This window comes from Artibeus jamaicensis, unplaced genomic scaffold, assembly GCF_021234435.1.
Source record: "Artibeus jamaicensis isolate MK-2021 breed Jamaican fruit bat unplaced genomic scaffold, CSHL_Jam_final contig_311, whole genome shotgun sequence".
Classification (NCBI taxonomy): Eukaryota; Metazoa; Chordata; class Mammalia; order Chiroptera; family Phyllostomidae; genus Artibeus; species Artibeus jamaicensis.
The window spans coordinates 12,865,516-12,888,708 of record NW_026521717.1 but is presented as its reverse complement, the minus strand read 5'-3'; the positions used below and the strand labels follow the sequence as shown (position 1 = coordinate 12,888,708).

The window sequence follows — 23,193 nt, the reverse complement described above, 5'->3', positions numbered from 1 at the left end:
TAAGTTTTGGGTAGTCATGTGTTCCTTTTCATGTGTATCCAGAAACTTTTTGATTTCTTCCCTAATTTCATTCTTGACACATTAATTGTTTAATAGCATGCCATTGAATCTCTATGATTTTGAGTGTTTTGGGTTTTTTCCTTTGGGGTTGGTCTCCAGTTTTAGTCCCTTGTGGTTGGAGAAAATGCTTGGTATGATTTCAATTTTCTTGTATTTGTTGAGGCTTGTTTTATATTCTATCAAGTGATCTATCTTTGAATGTCTTCCACGTGCATTTGAAAAGAATGTGTATTTAGCTTCTTTGGGATGAAGGGCTCTATATATATATCGGCTATGTCCATTTCCTGTAGGACGTTGTTTAATGCCACAATATCTTTATTGATATTTTGTTTGGAAGATATGTCCATTTTTGACAGTGGGGTGTTAAAATCCTGTACTATAATTGTGTTACTGTCAATATCTTTCTTTAAGTCCTCTAAGATTTTATTTATATATTTGGGTGCTCCTATGTTGGATGCATGTATATTTATTTATTTATATATTTTTTAAATTTTTATTTTTTAATTGATTATGCTGTTACAGTTGTTCTATTCCCCCCTTCATTCCCCTCCACCCTATCCCCCCATCCCCACCATTACCCCCCTTTAGTTTATGACCATGTGTCTCAAATCCTTTAGATTCTATATTTCCCATGCTATTCTTGCCCCCCATCTATTTTCTATCTACTGTCTATGCTACTTATTTTCTGTACCTTCTCCCCCCCTTCTCCTCCTCCCACTCCCCTGTTGCTAACCCTCCTTGAGATCTTCATTTCTATGTTTCCACTCCTGATCTAGCTGTCCTTTTAGTTTGCTTTTGTTTTAGGTGTGGTTGTTAATAACTGTGAGTTTGTTGTCCTTTCACTGTTCATGTTTCTTTAACTTCTTTTTCTTAGATAAATCCCTTTAACCTTTCATATAATAAGGGCTTGGTGATGATGAACTCCTTGAATTGGACCTTATCTGAGAAGCACTTTATCTGTCCTTCCATTCTAAATGAAAGTTTTGCTGGATAGAGCAATCTTGGTTGTAGGTCTTTGGATTTCATGACTTGGAATACCTCTTTCCAGCCCCTTCTTGCCTGTAAGGTCTCTTTTGAGAAATCCACTGACAGTCTGATGGGGACTCCTTTGTAGGTGACTGTCCCCTTAGCTCTTGCTGCTTCTAGGATTCTCTCCATTTGAATCTTGGCTAATGTAATTATGATGTGCCTTGGTGTGTTCCTTCTTGGGTCCAACTTCTTTGGGACTCTCTGAGCTTCCTGGATTTCCTGGAAGTCTATTTCCTTTTCCAGATTGGGGAAATTCTCCTTTATTATTTGTTCAAGTAAGTTTTCCACTGGTGGCTGTTCCTTTCCCCCTTCTGGTACCCCTATAATTCAGATGTTGGAGTGTTTAAAGATGTCCTGGAGGTTCCTAAGACTCTCCTCATTTCTTTGAATTCTTGCTTCTTGACTCTTTTATGTTTGGTCATTATTTGCTTTCTTCTGGTCCACTCCATTGATTTGAGTCCCAGTTTCCTTTTCATTGCTATTGGTGTCCTGTGCAATTCCATTCATTTCAATTAGTTTCGCCTCCTTATGTTTCTCTAATTTGTGGCTATAATCAACCAGTTATGTGAGGATCCTGATGACCAGTGTTTTAAACTGTGCCTCTGAGAGTTTTGCTATTTCTTCATCACTTAGATTTATAGGCTCTGGGGCTTTGAGATCTTCTTGCGACATTTTTGATCTGTTCTGTCTCTTTAAGTGTGAGAAGCGGCGCCTTGGACTCCCAGGTCACTGGGTTGTGACGCTGTATGTGGGGGCGTGGTCAGAGCGGGAAATGGCGGCACCCTCTACTGCTGCTTGCCGGGGGATGCCGGGCCCGGTCGAACCGCCCACTCCCACGCAGGTCCGCTTGTGCACAAATAGGCACAGCACCGCTTCCCCGCTGTCTCCTCCGCGGTCGCTCGCCTGGTCACTCGCTGGGTCGCTCACTAGGTCCAACCCTGCACCTGGATTCCACGTCTGGATTCCACGCCTGAGCCCGTCTGACCGAGTCCTCCTGTGCAACCCCTCACTAGCCGCTGGTTTTGCCCCTTACCGGTCAGGCTGAAGAATTTGTTGTTACCAGACTTCCGAAAAGTTCAATTTTCCGTGTTCTGGCTGTGTTTTGTGTTGCTAATATTTAGTTGTCCCTAAACTTGGTTGTGTGAGAAGGCACGACACATCCACCTATACCTTCATCTTGGCGGAAGTCGGATGCATATATATTTACAATGTTAATGTCTTCTTGGTAGATTCTTCCCTTGAGTATTATGAAAGTAACCTTCTGGGTCTCTCTTTATGGCCCTTTTTCGAAGTCTATTTTGTCTGATATTGGTATTGCTACCCTGGCTTTTTTTTTATCCTGTTTGTTTGCTTGGAAAATTTGTTTTCAGTCCTTCACTTTTAGTCTGTGTAGGTCTTTTGTCCTGAGGTGGGTCTCTTGTAGGCAGTATATGTGTGGGTCATGCTTTCTAATCCATTCAGCTATTCTATGTCTTTTGATTGGAGCATTTAATCCATTTATGTTTAAGGTTATTATTGATAGGTACTTATTGATTGCCATTTTTGTACCTGTGTTCCTGTCTCCCTCTTATCCTTTCTTCCCTTAAAGCAGTCCTTTTAGTATTTCTTGTAGAGCTGGCTTGGTGGCAGCAAATTCTTTTAGACTTCTTTTGTCTTGGAAGGTATTTATTTGGCCTTCTATCTTGATTGAGAGCCTTGCTGGGTAAAGTAGTCTTGGTTGCAGGCCTCTGGTTCTCATTACTTGGAATATTTCTTGCCATTCTCTTCTTGCTTGGAGCCTTTCCATTGAGAATTCAGCAGCTATCCTTATTGGGGCTCCCTTGTATGTTACTTCCTTTTTCTCCCTGATGCCTTTAAGATTCTCTCCTTGTCTGGGAATTTTGCCATTTTGATGATGATGTGTCTTGAAGTGGGCCTCTTTGGGTTTCTCTTGATTGGGGCTCTTAGTCATTCCTGGTTTTGTGTGACATTTTCTCTCATCAAATTAGGGAAATTTTCTCATTTCTTTTTCAAATAGATTTTCTATCCCTTGTTCTTCTCCTTCTGGTATTTTATTATATGGATATTGTTATGTTTCATATTGCCTTGCATTTCTGTTAATGCCTCTTCATTCTTTCTGAACCTCTTTTCCTTTTCTTGCCCTTTCTGGATTTTTTTTTCACTTTGTCCTCCAACTCACTGATCCAATCTTCTTGTTTATTGATCCTGCTTTTGATTCCTTGCACTCTGTCCAGTTCAGAAATTGTATTCTTCATTTCCTCTTGTCCCTTGTTGATCATTTCTATTTCTTTTTTCACGTTTATATAGTTTGGAGTTAGTTCATTGTAGTTCCCCTGTAGTTTCTGGTAGCTCATTGTTAGCTCAGTAAACTTTCTGATAACCAGTGCTTTGAATACAATATCTGATATCTGACTTGCCTCTATTTCATCTACCATTCTTTCTTGGGCTTCCTCCTTTCCTTTCATTTGGGGATTGTTTCTTTGTCTTCCCATTGTTTGTGAAACTCTTTTTGTTAGTTTTAGCTTCTTAAATTGATTTGTTCTGGCTTCCTGGGTTAATGGTGTGAACTTCTGTGGTATAATACCTATGAGATTCAGTGATGTAGTCTCCTTGATTTCCCAGTCTCACTAGTCTTGGGCTGTCCTTTAAGTTGGCTCTGTGTTTGTCTTTTTTTAAAATTGTTTTTGGGTCTTTCTTTTGTGGGTTCTTCCCACCTGCTGTTTAACTGATGGTCCCTCTGTCTACCACTTGTTGCAATGTGTTGTGCTGGTGAGGGCATGTTGTGTTGAAGCGAGTTCTTCTGTGTGTACAAGGTCTTGAGGATTTTTTTTTTTTTTTTGCTTAGGTTTGGTTGTACTGGGTAATTTCTTCACTACTTAATTGTATTTCTAGATAGGTCCTGGATTGAGGTTTGAGTGGTTTCCACTCCCTCCTTCAACCTCTTCTGTTGTTATGTGTTGGTGGTTCTTTTGTTGTTGTGTTTCCTCTTCTAGTGGGTATCCTGGTGTTCACTGCTTCCACTTACTCTTTTTGGTGATCAGTTGGAGGGGAAGGCAAAATGGTTTATAACAGCAGGAGAGTATTCTATGATATTTACAGTAGCAGCCGGTAGAGAAGAGATAGGAGATCCTTTTACTAAGTATAGTGTTAACTGTGATCTTCAACCCAAGTAGCCACTTTTAAGAAAGGATGGAAAGATGATAAGACTCTTGTTGGGGAGGGAAGGATTTTGAGTTGGATCTAGAAAGCAGTGAGGTGGAGGTCAGATTCTAAGGTAAGGTGTGAGTAAAGGTTAGTAAATAGTTGTAGTATATGAGAAAATAGAGTTAACTACTACACAAATAGAGTTCAGGAAACTGTGAAGTGGGCTAAGATCCATTAGGGGTGTTGTGAAGTATTTACCATTGTATGGAACAGCTATTATTTACAATAATATTAGAGCAACAATCATATGACAGAATCTATGTGATCTGGATAACATGAATAAGGGTTATAGAATTTTGAGTAGTGTGCTAAAGGAACACAAGTGACATGAAAGATAGTAAATTATGAATACATTGTGGAAGAGAGAACAGGGGAAACCTGTCAAATGGTACAATATAACTAGCCAAGCAAAGAAGACTAAAAAGAAAGAAGAGGAATACAAAAATAATTTTAAAATAAAAAATGTAAGAATAATAAAAAATAATAATAATACAAATATGTTGTAACTTGTAGTTTCTCTGCAATAGCAAAGTGAGATTTGTCTCTACTGTTGGGATGCTCCCTCTTTGGGTCCAACTCTGCTCCTTTCACAGCTCCAAAGTTTTTGTCTCACTTGTGGGTAAAAAAAAAAAAAAAAGAAAAAAGAAAAAAAAAGGCATGAGAAGGGTGGAAGGGAGGAAGAAGAGATAAGATTGGAAAGAAAACAAGAATGAAGGAAAGAGAGGAAAAAGGTATTGAAAGATAAAACAATAATAAAAATAAAAAAAGATTACTTAAAAAACAAAAAGAAAAACACTAAAAGCACCTCTTGTTTCTTTCAACCTGGCTAAACCAGTTTTTCTCATCTCACTGGTTACAGCAGGCTGAGGGGCAATTTGTGTGGCCTTTCTTACTTCCCTATGTGTGCTCAGGCAGTCTTGTGAGCACTTGCCCAAGAGCTAATCTGTCACCTCTCCCCAGCACCCTACTCCAGGGGATCCAGGTGTTCTTTAGAGCACTCTTGCTCCAGGGATTATTGCTGTTGGCTGGGGTGCAGGCCGATTGCCCAGCCAGGCTGCCTTCGTCCGTGGGTTTGGGCATGAACACTTCCCAGTGCTATTGGGAAACACAGGGCTTTTCACCTGGCTGGGTGGGCAGTAGGCCAAGTTGCTGTCGCAGGAGAATCCCCCAAACAGTTTTACTCTTTGAGAAATTCCTCCTACTCAAGCCTGCTGCTCAGTAAAGCCCAATTCTCCAGGCAGAATGGTGACCCTCGTGGTCAGAGCCCAACACTTGGACTCTCAACTCTCCCAAGCCCTTGACCACAGACTCCATGGGTGATCACAGCCCTTGTGTGTTTGCTGCTTTGTCCTTATTCCTCTCTCTGCAACTTCAAGCAACCTGGTCTCTCCAGGTGCTGCTCAAACCATGCTTGGCTAGGGAGGGAGGGAGCAGTTGACCCCACTGTCTCCCAAGGACTCTGTGGCAGGCCTGTGGCTCCCAAAGAGTCTGTGGTAGACCAGGTGCTAGGTGCATGGCCAAGGCTGCCATTGCCCCTGTCCCTTCGCTGGTCCCTGGGACCTTATTGTCCTGCAGCCGTGTCCTTACTGTCTGTTTTTTCAGTGTCTGCTATAATTTCTGGTTTCTTATTTTCATATATGCTGGGGTACTGTTGGCTATTTGCTCTGTTCTTCCATAGATCCACCAGGTTTTTCTCTCATATGTGGGGAGAAGTGGAATCTGCTCTGTTCTACTCCATCGCCATCTTCCCAATGATAGTGACATTTTGAACAAGCTTTCTTTATACAAGTTTTAGTGGTAAAACTTCTGTGGTATTCTCAATGTATAAAATCATATACTTATGCATGTATTTTTTTTCATTTTAGGCTTTAAAAACCAAAGATGGGTATCTTGTAGTTGGAGCAGGAAATAGCCAAGAGTTTGCTACCATGTGCAAGGTAATTTATAATAATTGGGATGAATGGATGATATATGCAACAATTCATTAGTAAAAACCCAGGAAGGTTAAGTTTTGCCTAGAACAATGCTGCTAAGTATATAACCAGCTCAAGACCCCCTGTGTTAGACAAGTATGTATGCCATTTTCATATTTACAAATTCCAAGTACAGGGTACAGCACTCTGATTGTATTATTATTTTTTAGATATATGGCTGTATTTGGAAATGAAAAATTATAGTAACTTAAATTATTCTAAAATTTGACCTGTGTACCAGTACTAACAGAAAGGAAATAAACAGAATTAAATTAAGGGGATTTTTAACATCAGTTTTTTTTTTCTTTCCCTTCCTTCCTCTCTTTCCCTTCCTTCCTCTCTTTCCCCTTTCTCCTTCCCTCCCTCTCTCTGCCCATTCCTCTCTCCTCTGTCCTTTCTTGCTTCCTTTCCTTCTTTCTTTCCACAATATGAGATCTAATTGGGCCCAAGTATAATCTACTGTCAAATTCATTGTATTCATCACTAGACATTTAAAGAACTATTTAAAAGTTACCTTTGTTTAATGAGTACATTTCTGCAAAATTTATGTTTTAAGATTTTAGCAAATAAGGTTATTCTTTCAAAATGTTGCTCCTTAGCAAGGTCTTAGAATCATTTAAAATTATTTTATGTTGAAGATACTCTATTTTTTAGCATTGCTTAGGCATTTAAAATTTTTGATGTTTTTGTGTTTATCTAAATTTTATTACTCTTTTGTTTTATTTAAGGCCTAATGCCAGAAATATTATCCAGATTTCTAAAAATGTTTTCTTTGTAAGCAAAGGCCTCACCTACTGAGGATGTTTTCTGATTGGGAGAGGTTCATTTTTGTGTATTAACCATACTATTATGAGCTTTCAGTTTTGTTAAAGATGCCTGTGAGTTACTTATAGGAACCTTATTTATTGCAGTTAACTAATTATGTACAAAACTTATTTATTACCATATCTTTTTTGTATGAGAGGTTAGTGAGCAGAGCTGAAAACCACAGCAAAGGGATGGGAAGTACCACAGAGAAGGTGACAAATGGAGATAGTTCAATTGCAGGAAGGGCTGGAACATCTGAGGTGGTAAAGGAGGGGGCTTTTATAATGGTGACTCTGAATAAGTGTAGAGAAAATGTGGATTCAAACATTTGATCTAGGATCAAAGAATCTTTTATTGTGAATGGTCAATTGTAAAAATATGAAACATACGGAAGCTGTTGCCTATGAAGTCATTTGTATACTCTAGCTCCAGAGATGTAAAAGCCAGTTCATTGCTATAAATGAGTGCAGATTTTCTTCCTGGGCCATATGTTTTAGAGTTTTCTCTCTCCAGAAAAGTGGGGGCTGTGGGAAGAGAAATTGCTGGTTGACATATTCTTCATTGTTGAAAATAACTGTACTAATTCTTTTTATTTTTGATTCATCACTGATGATTAATATGAAACTTATGAACTTCCTCATAAGTATCCATAAGAACATTTTGGAAAAATATTTTTATCTCAAAGCAGAATATTTGACATAAGTTTTAGTACTAGAATATGAGTTATTGTTGTAGTGTGTTACAACCCATTGTTTAAAAAGCGACTATCAGAAGGCTTTGGAGATTGGCATATTTGATCTGTTTTTCCCATGTGCGAGTGAGAAATGATTAATTCCTATTATGAGCCATTAAAGCAATATCTGTAAAATTGGAGATATTCAAAAGAAAAATTTTATATGTATAGGATTTTAATGTTATTTACATTATTTATGAGGGATCTTGAGCAAGCATTGCAATCTGATTCACTTTTTCAAACTTCATGATTATACCCTTACATTTAAATTGTCCTAAAAACCTTTTCACCTAAGAAAAATGACCTGCATCCTTATTTTGATGCAAAATTCTACCCCCCATGTATGTAGTGAGTTTCTTTTCAATATTTTTATTCATATTTGTCTCATAGTGAGAGGCTCATAATTCAAACTGGCTTTATAGAAGGTGAGGTCCCAGTTTTTGACATTTAGCCCATCAAAATTGTTCTTTTGCTAAGTAAGATCTACCATGAAAAATAGGGTGACTTTACCTTCTGGGGAGAAATGTACCAATGAATGAGCAGAATTCACTTGGGCCTAATATCTTCCCCAAATAGAATTTGATATACTGGTTAACTAATACATCTTGGGGATGTTCCTATTAGGGAGCTCTTATTGTTAGGGATTAGAGTGAGGTAAAGAACATTGGGTCCAATGCTTGAGGCTGAGAACATCTTCCTGCATATAAAGTGAACCTTGGTTTATAACAAATCTTATTTTATGGTTCTTAACATGATACAGAATAATAGGATAGGTGAGCATATATAAGCTATTTTAAGCCGATTGATACAGCAACCCTAATGGGTATTTCTATTTGAAGTATATTGACATCCTTTTAAAAGTCATTTAGACTGAAGGTTTTTTTATTGAAGGAAATATTCATTGGTTCTGAACTTCAGTGTGGATAGAAAATTTTGAGCTCCATTTCCAAAGATTTCAACTTAGTTTGTCTGAAATAGGTCACAGGAAACTTCAATTTTAATAAACATTGTAGTTGATTTGCGAGTAGGTTATCTGTGAACATTATAACAATTCCAAGGCATTTTCTTTGCCTCAAAAGTAGTCAGATGACTTCTGTCTGGTTACTTAATCTTTGCTAAGTATCTGTGTCCTCATGATGAAATGAAGATTATAGTACAATACATAACTATAATAATATATAATTTTGGGGTTTTGTAATAGGGTAGAAGACTAAAAAACTTAGTATAGCAATGGCTCACGTGTGCTCTTAAAAATGGCCCTTATAAAAATTAGGTGTGGAAATTCTGGTTCTGGGTGAGATAGAGTAAGCATGCCTATTGCCTTTTCCATGGAACATATTAGTAAAACCTGGAGATAATACACAGAGTATCTGTAAGAGGACTCTGAAAAGTAAGTAGTAACAGAATTGGGGGAAAACACCAAAATTTGAAGTACTTCTAAAGTTTACTAATTTTTACTTCTAATGTGAACATAGATACAGTGGAACCTAAGACCTGGAAGTGGGCATCAGGGACAGAGTTGAACTCCAGGAACCGCCTTACATTCTGGGCTTGAGCTTTATTGTCAAAGTGTGGAAATCCTTCATTTTTCTTCTACTTTCCATTTTCTGCTATGCCAATTCCCAAGCATTCCTACAATGTGGCAGCATCAGATGAGCAGGAGCCAAAATTCCAAAGAAGGGTACCTTTCTTCTTTATCATTGAGCTGTGGTCCTAAAGAGAGGGGTGAATACTTCTTCTCTGTCCTCCCACTTGGTATTTGCCCTGAAAGTATGCTTGGGAGTGAGGTAACTGAAGAGAAGCTTCAGGGAACTGAAGACAGATAGCCCTGAAAAACAATCTTTGAAGTTATTTGTGAAGTCTTGAACTCATAACTGAGATGTGCATACACTGATCTGATCCTTATCCATACGCCAAAGATGTTGAGAACTCAGTTAACAAAGAGACTACTGCCCACACTGTGGCTTGATCATTAAGTGGGGGCACATGTGGGACCGGTTTGACTAGCACTACAAAGCCTTTGAAAACTGAACTAACACGAGAACCAAAGCACAAAAAAGTTTTTTTGGAACTTGTAGCCTGTACCTAATCAGGTCAACTGCTTGCTAAAAACAATAGCAACAGAAATCTGTAGAATTTAAATAAGACTCAGAGGTTTATAATGTAATATTCAAAATGTCCAGGACACCATTCTAAATTACTTAATATATGAAAAACCAGAACTTGAATGAGAAAAGGCAATCAATAATGCAAATACCAAGATGGCACAGATGTTGGATTTAACTTCCAAAAACTTTAAAACAGCCACTACAAAAATGTTCCAATAAGCATCATAGACACTGTTGATATCAATGGAAAAGTAGCAGATCTCATCCAAGATGGCAGTGTAGGAAGACCCTGAATTCACTTCCTCCCCATGAACACATTGAACCCACACTTGTGGGCAGAAAAATCTCTACTGAAGAAGAACTGTAGACTGGCTGAACACTTTCTTTACTAGAAATAAGAGACAGAGACAACATGGGAACAGGTAGGAGAGACAGAGGATATCATGGGAACCCCAGCCCCAATGCCTTGACTGGCAGTAGGGAGGAACCACTAAAGGGCCTATATGCAGACTCATCCAACCTGGGGCACAGCAAATATACAGTATCTTAAAAGGCTTCTAGAAGGAAACCCATTTACTAACACTAGAGCATTTACCAAACAGGAAGGGAACTGTGGAAACTCTCTGAAATTAGAGACACTGAAGAGTACCATTTTTTGCTGCCATTCCACCTTGGCCAAATGGGCACAAACACAATCCAGAAGCTCTAGGCAGCTGGCCAAGGCCATCTCTGTGTGCTTCAGTCCCCACACCAACACCAGTTCTGTGGTTTGCTTCAGGATTTCCCATGGTGAATGCTCCCTCCAACTACAACTTGAGCTTTTGTGCCCTGGACTGACTCAAGCCTCAGCCTGCTCCAACTACAGCTGTAACTGACCTGCAAAAGCTGTGGTGGTTCTGTTTGTCTGCCAGGACTCCCTGCACTTAAGTCAGACCCAATTAAAGACCCACTCAGCCTGCTAAGGCAGCTATGGTAAGGCTTGCTCCTGGGAATTCCTACAGCCCACATTTTATCCAGCTCTAGCTCCAGCTCCAACTGGCTTACCAAAGACACCTGGTACATGCAGTTTACAAAGGGGAAGCTCTACTCAAGGCTACTTCTTAGTTACCAGAAGTTGCTGTTTTTCCTAAATTAAAGAAAGAAATATAAAGATATAACCAAAATGAGGAGACAGAGAAAAATGTTTCAAATGAAAGACAGAACAAAAGCCTAGAAAAAGAAGTAAACCAAATGGAGATAAGCAATCAATCAGATAGATTGCTTATTCAAAATAAGCAGTATGTTCAAATATTGAAGATATAACATGTTCAAAACATTGGTTACAAAAATGTTCAAAACATTGTTCAAAACATTGGTTGTTCAGAAATGTTCAGCAGACTCAGGAGGAAAAATATATGAACTCAGTGAGAACTTCAACAAAGAAACAGAATATATTTTAAAAAATCAGAACTGAAGAATACAATAATTGAAATAAAAAAAACAGACTAGAGGAACTGAACAGGAGATTAGATGATGCACAGGACTGAATCAGTGACCTGGAAAATAAGATACTGGAAATCGCCCAATTGGAACATCAAAAACAAAAAACAACAACAACAAAAAAAGAAATTAGATAATTTAAGGGTTCTCAGGGACAGTAGCAAACATTTCAACATTCACTGGGATTCATTTGGAATCTTAAGGATTTCAAAGGGAGTCTCTTCTCCCTTGTCCCTTTAAGGGACAGAAAACAAATTTTCCTAACCTGGAGTACGAAACATTCAAATCTAGGAAGACATAAGAGTTCCAAAGAGAATGAACCTAATGAAGTCCACACCAAGACACATTATTATTAAAATGCTAAAGGTTTAAGATAAACCTTAAAGAATCTTAAAAGCAGTGAGAGAAAATCAGTAGGTTATGTACAAGGGAGTTCCCATAAGACTGTCATCTGATTTTTCAGAAGAAACAGTGAAGACCATAAGTGAATTGCACAATATATTCAAAGTGAAGAAAGGGGAAAACACCTGCAACTAAGAATACTATACCAGTGGGGTTATCCTTCATAACTGAAGGAGAGATAGAGAATTGTGCAGACAAGTGAAAGCTAAAGTTCATCACTACTAAACCAGCGTTACACAAAAGGTTAAAGGGACTTTTTCAAGCAGAAAAGGAAAGACAAAAACTAAAGAAAAAAATACAGGAATGAAAAAACATTCACTGATAAAGGCTATTTAGTAAAGGTAATAGATCAACAATTATAAAGCTAGTATGAAGGTGAAAAGACTAAGAGCATTTGTAACTTCGGTAATAAATTAACAGAAGTAAACAGAAGATATAAAATATGTCAAAAACATAAATGTGGGTTTTAATAAGTAAATGAAATACTTCTTGTCAAGATGGCAGCATAAATAGACATGGCTTACCTCTTTGCACAACCACATCCAAATTACAACTAAAATACAGAAAAACATCACTCAGAACAATTAGAAATCAATTTGAATGGAAGTCTGACAATTAAAGAACCATATCCATCCAGACTGGTCAGAGGGGTGCAGATGTGGATCGGTCTGGCCTCACACCCATGTGTGGTGGATAAAATTTGTGGGGATATCTCGGGAGTGAGGAGTCCCAGTCTTGCACCAGGTAACCAATCCCAGGGTTCCAGTAACAGGAAGATAGTTCCCCACAACTTACGGCTACAAAAACTAGCAGGGATTGAGTAAGGGGAGAAAATTCTGGAGCCCTAAGCACTTCCTCTTAAAGAACCCACAGATGGACTCACCTACTCAGACTCTCTACCTCTGAGCTCTGGCACCTGGGTAGCAGCTTGGAAGGCACCAGTAGTGTGCTAGGAGAGACTGAGGTGCCTGCCATCAAGGTAAGGAGAGGTCATTGCCCCTGTTCAGGGCCCTTCCCCCACAGAGCCATAGAGATGGCAAGCAGGTACCATATCTGAGACCCCGTCAACCTGGCCAACAGTTTGGCTTGTCTTGGAGATCCCTAGAGACTCTACCCCACCCAATTTAAGATTCCACCCAAGCTGTTTGTTCATATGCTTGGCTAGTCTTCCCTCATATTGCACAACAACTTAAGTCCTCTCAAATAAGAAACAGTCTCAGTGAGCCCTAGGCCCAGTCCTAACACAAACCAGCCTAGATTCACAGCTTGGCTTCATTTGAGAATCTCCAAGACTACCACAAGCAGCTGCCATCTCAGATTGCCTTATAGCTCCACTTGAGTGGCTCCAGATAAAACACAGATGGTAGCTGACCTTGGCCTGCTCCACCCAGGAAACCCCAGGGCCAGGCACACACAATGGACAGCTACAGACCATGTTGGAGCACCACCACTCTGCCCCTGTACAGCTGATCCTCCAAAGAGTGTGGAGGTTGGTGGTAGGTAGTCACATCCAATCCTTGCAGCTGACTGGCCTGGGTAAATTTCTCCTATAGATCTGCCAACAGCAACCAAAGCTCAACCACAAGAGGAGGGTGTAATCAGCCCACAAAAAGGGGTGCCTCAAGTACCCAGCTTGGACGATGGGAGAGGATGTGCAACTGGACCCTACAGGACCTCTACTACATTAGGCCACACTACCAAGATATGGAGTCAAAGCAGCTCTACTGAATACACAGAAACAAACACCAGGAGGCTGTCAAAATGAGACAAAGAAACATGGCCCAAATGAAAGAACAGATCAAAACTCCAGTAAAAGAGCTAAAAAAAAAATGGAGATAAGCAATCTTATTCAATACAGAGTTCAAAACACTACTTTTTAGGATCATCAAGGAATTTATTGAGGACCTCTGCTGCATAAAAACATCCAATGAAAAACAAAGGATATACTAATTGAAATAAAGAATAATTTACAGGGAATCAACAGTACAGTTGATAAAGCCAAGAACCAAATCAATTATTTGTAATATTAGGAAGCAAACAAGAACCAGTGAAAACAACAAGAAGAAAAAAGCATCCCCCCAAAATGAGGATAATATAAGCAACCTCTGGGACAACTTCAAGAGGTCCAACATTTGCATCATAGAGGTGCCAGAAGGAGAAGAAAAATAGGAAGAAATTGGAAATCTGTGAAAAATAATGAAAGAAAACTTTCCTAATTTTGTGAAGGAAATATACATGCAAATCCAGGAAGCACAAAGAGTCCCAAACAAGATGGTTACAAAGAGGCCCATTCCAAGATACATTATAATTTAAAATGCCAAAGGTTAAAGACAAAGATATAATTTAAAAAGCATCAAGGGAAAACCAGTTACCTACAGAGGAGTTCCATAAGACTGTCAGCTGATTTCTCAAAACAAACTTTGCAGGCTAGAAGGCATTGGTGAGACATATTCAAAGTCATGAAAAGCAGGGACCTATAGCAGAGATTGCTCCACCCAGTAAAGCTCTTATTTAGAATCAAAGGACAGATAAAGAGCTTCCCAGATAAGAAGAAAACTAAAGGAGTTTATTATCACCTAACTATTATTGTATAAAATGTTAAAAGGACTTATTTAAGAAAAGGAAGAACAAAACTATGAACAATAAGATGGCAAAAATACATATCTATGAACAACTGAATCTAAAAAGCAAACTAAAACAAGAAGAACAAAGATAGGATCAGGGTTATGGAGAGTGTTTTGATGGTTACCAGATGGGAGGGGCTGTGGGGAAATGGGTGAAAAGGTGAGGGGATTAAGAAGTACAAATAGGTAGTTACAGAATAGCTATGGGGGTGTAAAATATAGTATAGGAAGTGGAGTAGCCAAAGAACTTACACGCATAACCCCTGGACATGAAAAATGGTAGGGATTACCTGAGGGAGTGGCTGGTGCTGGGTGGAGAGGGGCAAAGGGGAAAAAATCAGGACAACTATAATAGCATAATCAATAAAATAAAAAAAAATAAATGAAATGCTTATACATAGGATTGGTTTGAATTTAAGTAATGATCAAGTTAAAATAAACTGCTGTAAACATAGCTTGTCTTATATGAATCTCATGATAACCACAAACCAAAAGTCTGTAATAGATTAATAAAAATAAAGACAAAGGAACCCAAACATATTACTAAGGAAAATCATCAGTGTAAAAGAAAATAGAGCAAGGGAAGAAGGATGAAGCAGAGAGGAACTACGAAAGCAACTGGAAAAGTTAATAAAATGGTACATATCTAACCATAGTTAATCTAAGTGTAGATGGACCAAATGCTCCAAACAGAAGACCTAGTTTGCTTACCAGGGACTTACTTTATACTGAAGGTCACATGGACATAAAGTGAAGGGAGGGAAAAAGATATCTCCTGAAAATAAAACAAAAAGAAAACAGGGAGAGCAATCTTTATGTCAGACAAAACAGACTAAAAGACTGTAACAAGAGATAAAGTAGGGCATTACATAAAGGCATCAGTCCAATAAGTGTGTATAACACTTGTAAATATGTGCTCATATTAGGTGCTCATTTAGGAGCACCTAAATACATCTAGTACATATTAACATACATAGCAAGAGAGATTGACAATATAATAATAGGGAACTTTAACATCCCACTTACATCAGTACATATCATCCAAACAAAAAATCAATGAGGAAACAGTGGCTTTCACTGGACACATTAGATCAGGTGGAATTAATAGATATTTCAGAACATTTCACCCCAAATTAGCACAACATATTCTTTTCAAGTGCACATGCAACAGTTTCCAGGATAGACTTTATGTTAGACCACAAAACAAGTACCAGTAGATTTAAGAAGATTAAAATCATATGAATTATCTTCTCTTTAAAGCAGTATCAAACTAGAAATCAATTACAAGAACACAGGGGAAAACACACAAAAAAGTGGAAGTTAAATAACATGTTACTAAACAGTCAATTTTAATGAAGAAATCAAGGAGGAAATAAATAACAAAATCCTGAGACAAATGAAAATTGAAATATAATAATCTAAAAGCTTTGGACAGAGTAAAAGCAGTTCTAAGTGGGGAATTCATAGTGATACTGGCCTACCTCAAGAAACGTACAAGAAAAATCTCAAATAAACTAACTTTATACCTAAAGGAACTAAAAAAAAAAAAAAGGACAAACAAAGCTGAAAGTGAGTAGGAGGAAAGAAATATTTATAAGAGCAGAAATCATCAAATAGAGACCTAAAAATAGAAAATGTCCAGGAAACTTAAGAGCTGGTTCTTTGAAAGATAAACAAAATTGATAAATATTTTGCCAGACTCAACAAGAAGAAAAGGAAGCATCCAAATAAATAAAATAAGAAATAAGAGCTAATAACCAACACCACAGATATACAAAGGAATTATGAAAATACTATGAACAATTAAGAAATAAGAGCTAATAACCAACACCACAGATATACAAAGGAATTATGAAAATACTATGAACAATTATACTCCAAAATATTGGACAACCTAGGAGAAACGGAGAAGTTTCTAAAAACTTATAACCTTCCAAGATTGAATCAGGAGTAAGGCAAAAATCTGAACAGATCAATTTAGAAATGAAATTGAGTTAGTAATAAAAAACTTCCAACAAACAAAAGTCCATGATCATATTGCTTCACAGGCAAATTTAGTAAATAGTTAAAATGAAGTAAAAGCTACTCTTGCTACACTGTTCCAAAAAATTTTTGAAGAGGATGGAAAGCTTCCAATCTCATTCTAAAAGGCCAGCTTTACCTGATACCAGAACCATACTAAAACATAAAAAAGAAAATTATAGGTCAGTATTCATTATGAACATATATACATAAATCTTCAACAAAATACTAGCAAACCAATTTAAGCAATACATTAAATAGATCATATACAATGATCAAAGAAGATTTATTGTAGCAATACAAGAATATTTCATTATCTGAAAATTAACTTGATACACCACATAAACAGAATGAAGGATAAAATTTATACGATCATCTCAATAGATATAGGAAAAGCACTTGAAAAATTTAACATTTATTTGTGATAAAAACTGAACAAATGTGTAGAGAAGGAACATACCTCAACCTAGTAAGGGCCACATATAACAAACACAGCTTATATCATACTATATCACACTCAATAGTAAATAGCTTAAGGCTTTTTTTTTCTAAGTTGAGGATTAAGACAAGGATACCTTTATAATTGTTCCTGCAAACCCTTTACCTTTCCCCCTGAAATTCCCTTCCCCTCTCCTCTGGTCACTGTCAGAACAGGGGTGGGTGGAAATAGAAGGGAGGTTGGGAAGGCTGGGGTGTGGGGCTTGAGTGGGGGAAAAGACAGAAAACTGTACTTGAACAATTAAAAAATAAATTTAAAAGAAGGTTTAAAAAATAAAAAAGGCAAGGATGCCCACTCTCACTATTCTCACAATTGTATTAAAGGTTCTAGCCACAGCAATCAGACAAGAAAAAGAAATAAAATTCATCCAAATTAAAAAGGCAGATCTAATATGTGGCTTTTTCTAGATGTCATGAGAATATATATAGAAAACCCTAAAGATTCCATGAAAAATTATTTGAACTAATAAGCTTAGTAAAGTCACATTACAAAAATAATATTTAGAGATCAGTTTAATGTCTGTACAAACATAATGAACTACCAGAAAGAAAATTTAAGGAAACAATCCTAAGGTAGAAGACAGTGAAGGAGTAAGTAGAAGCTACACTCACCTCCTCCCAGGGCCAATCTAGAAGTACAACTAAATTGTAGAGAAATCATCCTGAATAACCAACTGAAAATTAGCTGGAGAGAAGCCTTATAACCAAGGTCAGACAGAGGGGACCATTTCAACACAACAAAGACTGGTAGAAAGTGCAGAGGAGGCAAGGTGCAAGAGGTCTAACTGGGATCCCACGGTCAGCTGAAGTTCTAAAGGGATATTTCAGCAGCTAGGCCTTTCCCCTGAGAGTCTAGGGTATAAACCCAAAATTGGGCTCTCCAGCCTACAGCACCAGAGCCAGAAAAGAACCCAGATAACATCTGGCTGTGAAAAGTGACAGTATTTCTATCTTCCAGGAAGGTATTGCTAAAGATGCAGAGAGCCTCTTAAAGGACCAGTGTACAAAATTGTGTTTGCAGTCACTTACCCTGGCCTGTGGCAGAGGGAGAGGAGGGTGGACTAGAGACACTTAAGGAGAGTCATGTTGGTGGCTCTGGGGAGACAACCGAAAGAACAGCTACCAGGTTGAGTGATTCCCCATACTGCATAAACTATGTTTCACAGAGCACTCCTCTCCAAGTGGCATCAGCCTAAGTGGAATCAATAGCCTGCCTACAGGAATTACTCTGCCCTACTCTGAGGTGCTAGAGGTGGGCTGCAGATTACAGTTTAAGTTTATATGATTGATCACTTTTACAACTAAGGTGGGGAATACAAAGGAATAGCCTAAATGGGAAGACAAAGAAACACACCCCAAATGAAAGAACAAGAGAATTCTCCAGAAGTACTAGATGAGAGGGAGACAAACAATTTATCACATAGAGGGTTTAGAGTAATGATTATAAAGATACTCGATAGCATGAAAAAACACATAGTAGGAACAATAAAACAGGAGTAGTCAGAAATAAAGAATGTAATATCTCAAATACATAATACACTGGATGGAATAAACAGTAGTTTACATCAAGCAGGCAATTCCATCAGTGATTTGGAAGAGAATGTACAAAAAGTCGTCCAGGCAGAGCAGCAAATAATAGAATTTTAAAAAATGAGGAAAGCATAAGAAACATGGACAACATGAAGTATAACAACATCTGCATCATGGGCATTCCAGATGGAGGAGAGAATGAGAAAGGGATAGAGAATCTTTTTTAAATTTGATTTCTTATTTTATTTTAAAAATTATTTTATTGTTGTTCACTTACAGTTGTCTGCATTTTCCTGCACCACTTTCCCCAACCCCATCCAAACCCACCTCCCTCCCTTGCTTCCACCCTTCCCCTTGGTTTTGTCCATGTGTTCTTTATATTAGTTCCTGAAATCACTTCCCCTCCATTATCTCCTCTCACCTCCCTGCTGGTTACTGTCAGATTGTTCTTAATTTCAGTGTCTCTGGTTATATTTTGCTTGCTTTTTTCTTTTGTTCATTATGTTCCAGTTAAAGGTGACATCATATGGTATTTGTCCTTCACCACCTGGCTTATTTTACTTAAGCATAATGCTTTCCAGTTCCATCTATGCTGTAGCAAAGGGTATGAGCTCCTTATTTCTCTCTACTGAGTAGTATTCCATTGTGTAAATGTACCATAGCTTTTTGATCAGCTCATTTTCTGATGGGTACTTAGGTTGCTTCTAGCACTTGGCTATTGTGAATTGTGCTGCTATGAACATTGAGGTGCACAAGTTCTTTTGGATTGGTGTTTCAGGGTTCTTAGGATATAATCCCAGCAGTGGAATTGCAGGGTCAAAAGGCAGGTCCATTTTTAGTATCCTGAGGATATTCCATACTATTTTCCACAGTGGCTGAACCAGTCTGCATTTCCATAAACAATGCACTAGGTTTCCCTTTTCTCCACATCCTCTCCAACACTTGATTGTTGATTTGTTTATGATGGCCATTCTGACTGGTGTGAAGTGGTATCTATTGTGGTTTTAATTTGCACCTCTCTGATAGCTAGTGATGCTGAGCATCTTTTTATATGTCTCTGGGCCCTCTGAATGTCCTCCTTGGAGAAGTGTGTGTTCAAGTCTTCTGTACATTTTTTAATGTTTGGGGTTTTTTTTGGTCTTCCTAGAGTGGAGTTGTGTGAGTTCTTTATATATTTTGGGGATCAAACCTTTGTCTGAGGTATCATTGGCAAATATGTTTTCTCAAATAGTTAGTTCTCTTTTCATTTTAATGCTGGTTTTCTTTTTTTTTTTTTTTTTGGCTGTGCAGAAGCTTTTTAATTTGCTGAGGTCCCATTTTTTTTTATTCTTTCTTTTGTGTCCTTTGCTCTAAGGGACATATCAGTGAAAATATTGCTATGTGTAAGGTCTGAGATTTTCCTGCCAATGTTTTTCCTCTAGGACTTTTATGGTGTCATGGCTTATATGTAAGTCTTTTATCCACCTTGAATTTATTTTTATGTATGGTGTAAGTTGATGATCAAGTATCATTTTTTTTTTGCATGTAGCTGTCCAGCTCTCCCAACACCATTCATTGAAGAGGCTATTTTTACTCCATTTTATGTTTCTTCCCCCTTTGTCAATTATTAATTGACCATAAAGACTTGGGTTTATGTCTGGGCTCTCTTTTCTGTTCCATTGGTCAATATATCTGTTCTTATACCAGTACCAGACTCTTTTGATTACAATGGCCTTGTATGCAGTTTGATTTCAGGTATTGTGATTCCTCCTACTTTGTTCTTCTTTCTGAACATTGCTGCAGCTATTCGGGGTCATTTAATGGTCCATATAAGTTTTTGAAGTGTTCTATATATGTTAAACATATCACTAGTACTTTAATAGAAATTGCATTGAATCTGTAAATTGCTTTGGGTAGTATGACGTTAATTCTTCCAATCCATGAACATGGTATATGCTTCCATGTGTTTGTTTTCCTTAATGCCTTTCTTCAGTATTGTGTAGTTTTCTGAGTACAGGTCTTCTACCTCCTTGATTAGGTTTATGCTATGTATTTTTTTCATGTTGCTATATCAAATGGGATTATTTTCTGATTTCTGTTTCTGATATTTCATTGTTGGTGTATAAAAATGCCTTTGATTTTTGAGTATTGACTTTATATCCCGCTATTTTTCCAAATTCACTTATTAGACTGAGTAGTTTTTTGGAGAACTTGATAGGATTTTCTGTGAACACTATCATTTCATCTACAAATAATGACAGTTTTTCTTCCTCCTTTTCAGTTTGGGTGTCATGTATTTGTTTTTCTTCTTTGATTGCTATGGCTAGCTCTACCAGTACTATGCTGAATAAGAGTGGGAAAAGCAGACATCCTTGTCCTTTTTTCTGGACTTATGGAAAATGTTTTAGTTTTTGCCCATTGGGTATGATGTAGGGTGTAGGTGTCTCATATATGGCCTTTATTATGTTGAGGAATGCTTCCTCTATTCCCTCTTTGCTAGTGTTTTTTATCATAAATGGGTGCTATACCTAATCAAATGCTTTCTCCATCTCTATTGATACAATCATCTGATTTTTGTCTTTTTTTAAATTTATGTGATATATTATTTTTATTGAGTTGTGAATATTGTATGCTCTTTGCATACCTGGGATGAATCCCAATTAATCATGGTGTATAATCTTTTTAATGTTTTGCTAGATGTGGTTTGCCAATATTTTGTTGAGGATTTTCACATCCATGTTCATAAATGGTATAGGCATGACATTTTCTTTTTAAAAAAAATTTCTTCATCTGGTTTTGTGATTAGGGTGATGCTGACTTCATAAAAAGAGTTTGGGAGTCTTCCATCATTTTGTATTTTTTGGAATAGTCTGTGAAGGATAGGGGTTAGCTCTTCCTTAGATGCTTTGTAAAATTCTCCTCTGAAACCATCTGGTCCTGGGCTTTTGTGTGCTTGGAGTTTTTTGATTTCTGCTTCAATTTCATGTTCTGTTATTGGTCTGTTTAGGCTTTTTGAATCTTCTTTATTCAGGTTTGCAAGAATAATTTTCTAGAAAGTTGACCATTTTACCTAGGTTTTGAGGATTCTTGGCCTATAGGTCTTTGTAGTACTTTTCTACACTCCTTTGTATTTCTGTGATATCAGTTGTAATATTTCCTTTTTCATTTCTGATTGTGTTTATTTGGGTCCTTTATCTTTTTCTCTTGATTAATCTAGTTAAAGGTTTGCCAATTTTGGTTATCTTTTCAGAGAATCATCTTCTTGATTTATCGACTCTTAGAATTGTGTTTTTAGTCTCTATGTCATTTAATTTTGCTCTGATCTTGATTATTTCCTTCCTTCTAGTTGCTCTGGGCTCTCTCTGGTGTTGTTCCTTGAATTCTTGTTATATAGGGTCAAATTTTTAATTTCAAATATTTTTCTATTTTTTTAGGTAGGCCTCTATTGCTATGAACTTCTATCTGAAGACTATCTTTGCAGTGTTTCATAAGTTTTGGGTTGTTTTGAGTTCATTTCTATTTGTTTCCAGAAAGTTTTTTATTTCTTCCTTGATCTCTTTCTTGACCCATTCATTTTTTTAATAGCATGCTATTCAATCCATGAGTTTGAATGTTTTGATTTTTTTTCCTAGAGGTTGCTTTCTAGTTTTAGTCACTTGTGGTTAGAGAAAATGCTTGCTATGATTTCATTTTTAAAAAATTTGTTGACTTGTCTTCTGTACTATCATGTGGTCTGTCTTTGAAAATGTTCCATGTGTATTTGAAAATAATATATATTTTGCCTCTTTAAGATGCAAAACTTTATATATATATCAGTTAAGCACATTTAATGTATGATTGTTCAATTCCACAGTAGCTTTGTTACTGTTTTCTTGAGAAGATCTATCCAGTTTTGATAGTGCGGTGTTAAGATCCCCTACTATAATTGTGTTGCTGTCAATATCTTTTTTTAAATCCTCCAAGATTTCCCTTATATATTCAGGTGCTCCTATTTTGGGTGCATATATGTTTATAATGTTTTTGTCTTCTTTATGGATTCTTCCCTTGAATATTGTAAAGTGTCCTTTTTTCAAAGTCTCTTTTTATGGCCCTTTCTTTGAAGTCCATTTTGTCTGATATGAGTTTTGCTACTCTGACTTTTTTCCTTTTCATTTACTTGGGACACTTGTTTCCAGCCCTTCACTTTAAGTTTGCATAGGCGTTTTGTTATGAGGTGAGTCTCTTTTAAGCAGCATATCTGTAGATCATGATTTCTTATCCATTCTGTCTTTTCAACATAACCTTCATGCATTTACCTTAGTGGTTGTTATTAATGGGTACTTATTCATCACCATTTTTTCATACCTGTGTTCCTCTGTCTTTGGTTTTTTTTTTTTTCTTAAAGCAGATCCTTCCTTTAGCATCTTTTGCAGAGCTGGTTTGGAAGAGGTGTATTATTTATGGCTTCTTTTGTCTGGGAAACTCCTTATTTATCCTTACATTTTAATTGAGAGTGTTGCTGGGTACAGTAGTCTTGGTTTTGGCCTTTGTTTTTGTTACTTGGAATATTTCTTGCCAATCCTTTCTAGCTTGGAGTGTTTCCATTGAGAAGTCAACGGCTAGAATTATTGGGGCTCCCTTGTATGTTACTTCCATTGTATGTTATTTATCCCTTGCTGCTTTTAAGATTATCTGTTTGTCTTGGGATTTTGCCATTTTAATTATGTGTCTTGAAGTGGACCTCTGTGGTTTCCTCTTAATTGGGA

General features: G+C 37.3%; 1 protein-coding gene across 1 annotated transcript in view; it reads left to right on the top strand.

Annotated features, from left to right (window-relative positions):
- Nucleotides 1-23,193, top strand: part of SUGCT (succinyl-CoA:glutarate-CoA transferase) — a 1,120,941-nt gene that overhangs the window by 392,462 nt on the left and 705,286 nt on the right. The window contains 1 exon segment of the mRNA XM_053662950.1: nt 6,159-6,230. Coding sequence (XP_053518925.1) covers nt 6,159-6,230 — 72 coding nt within the window.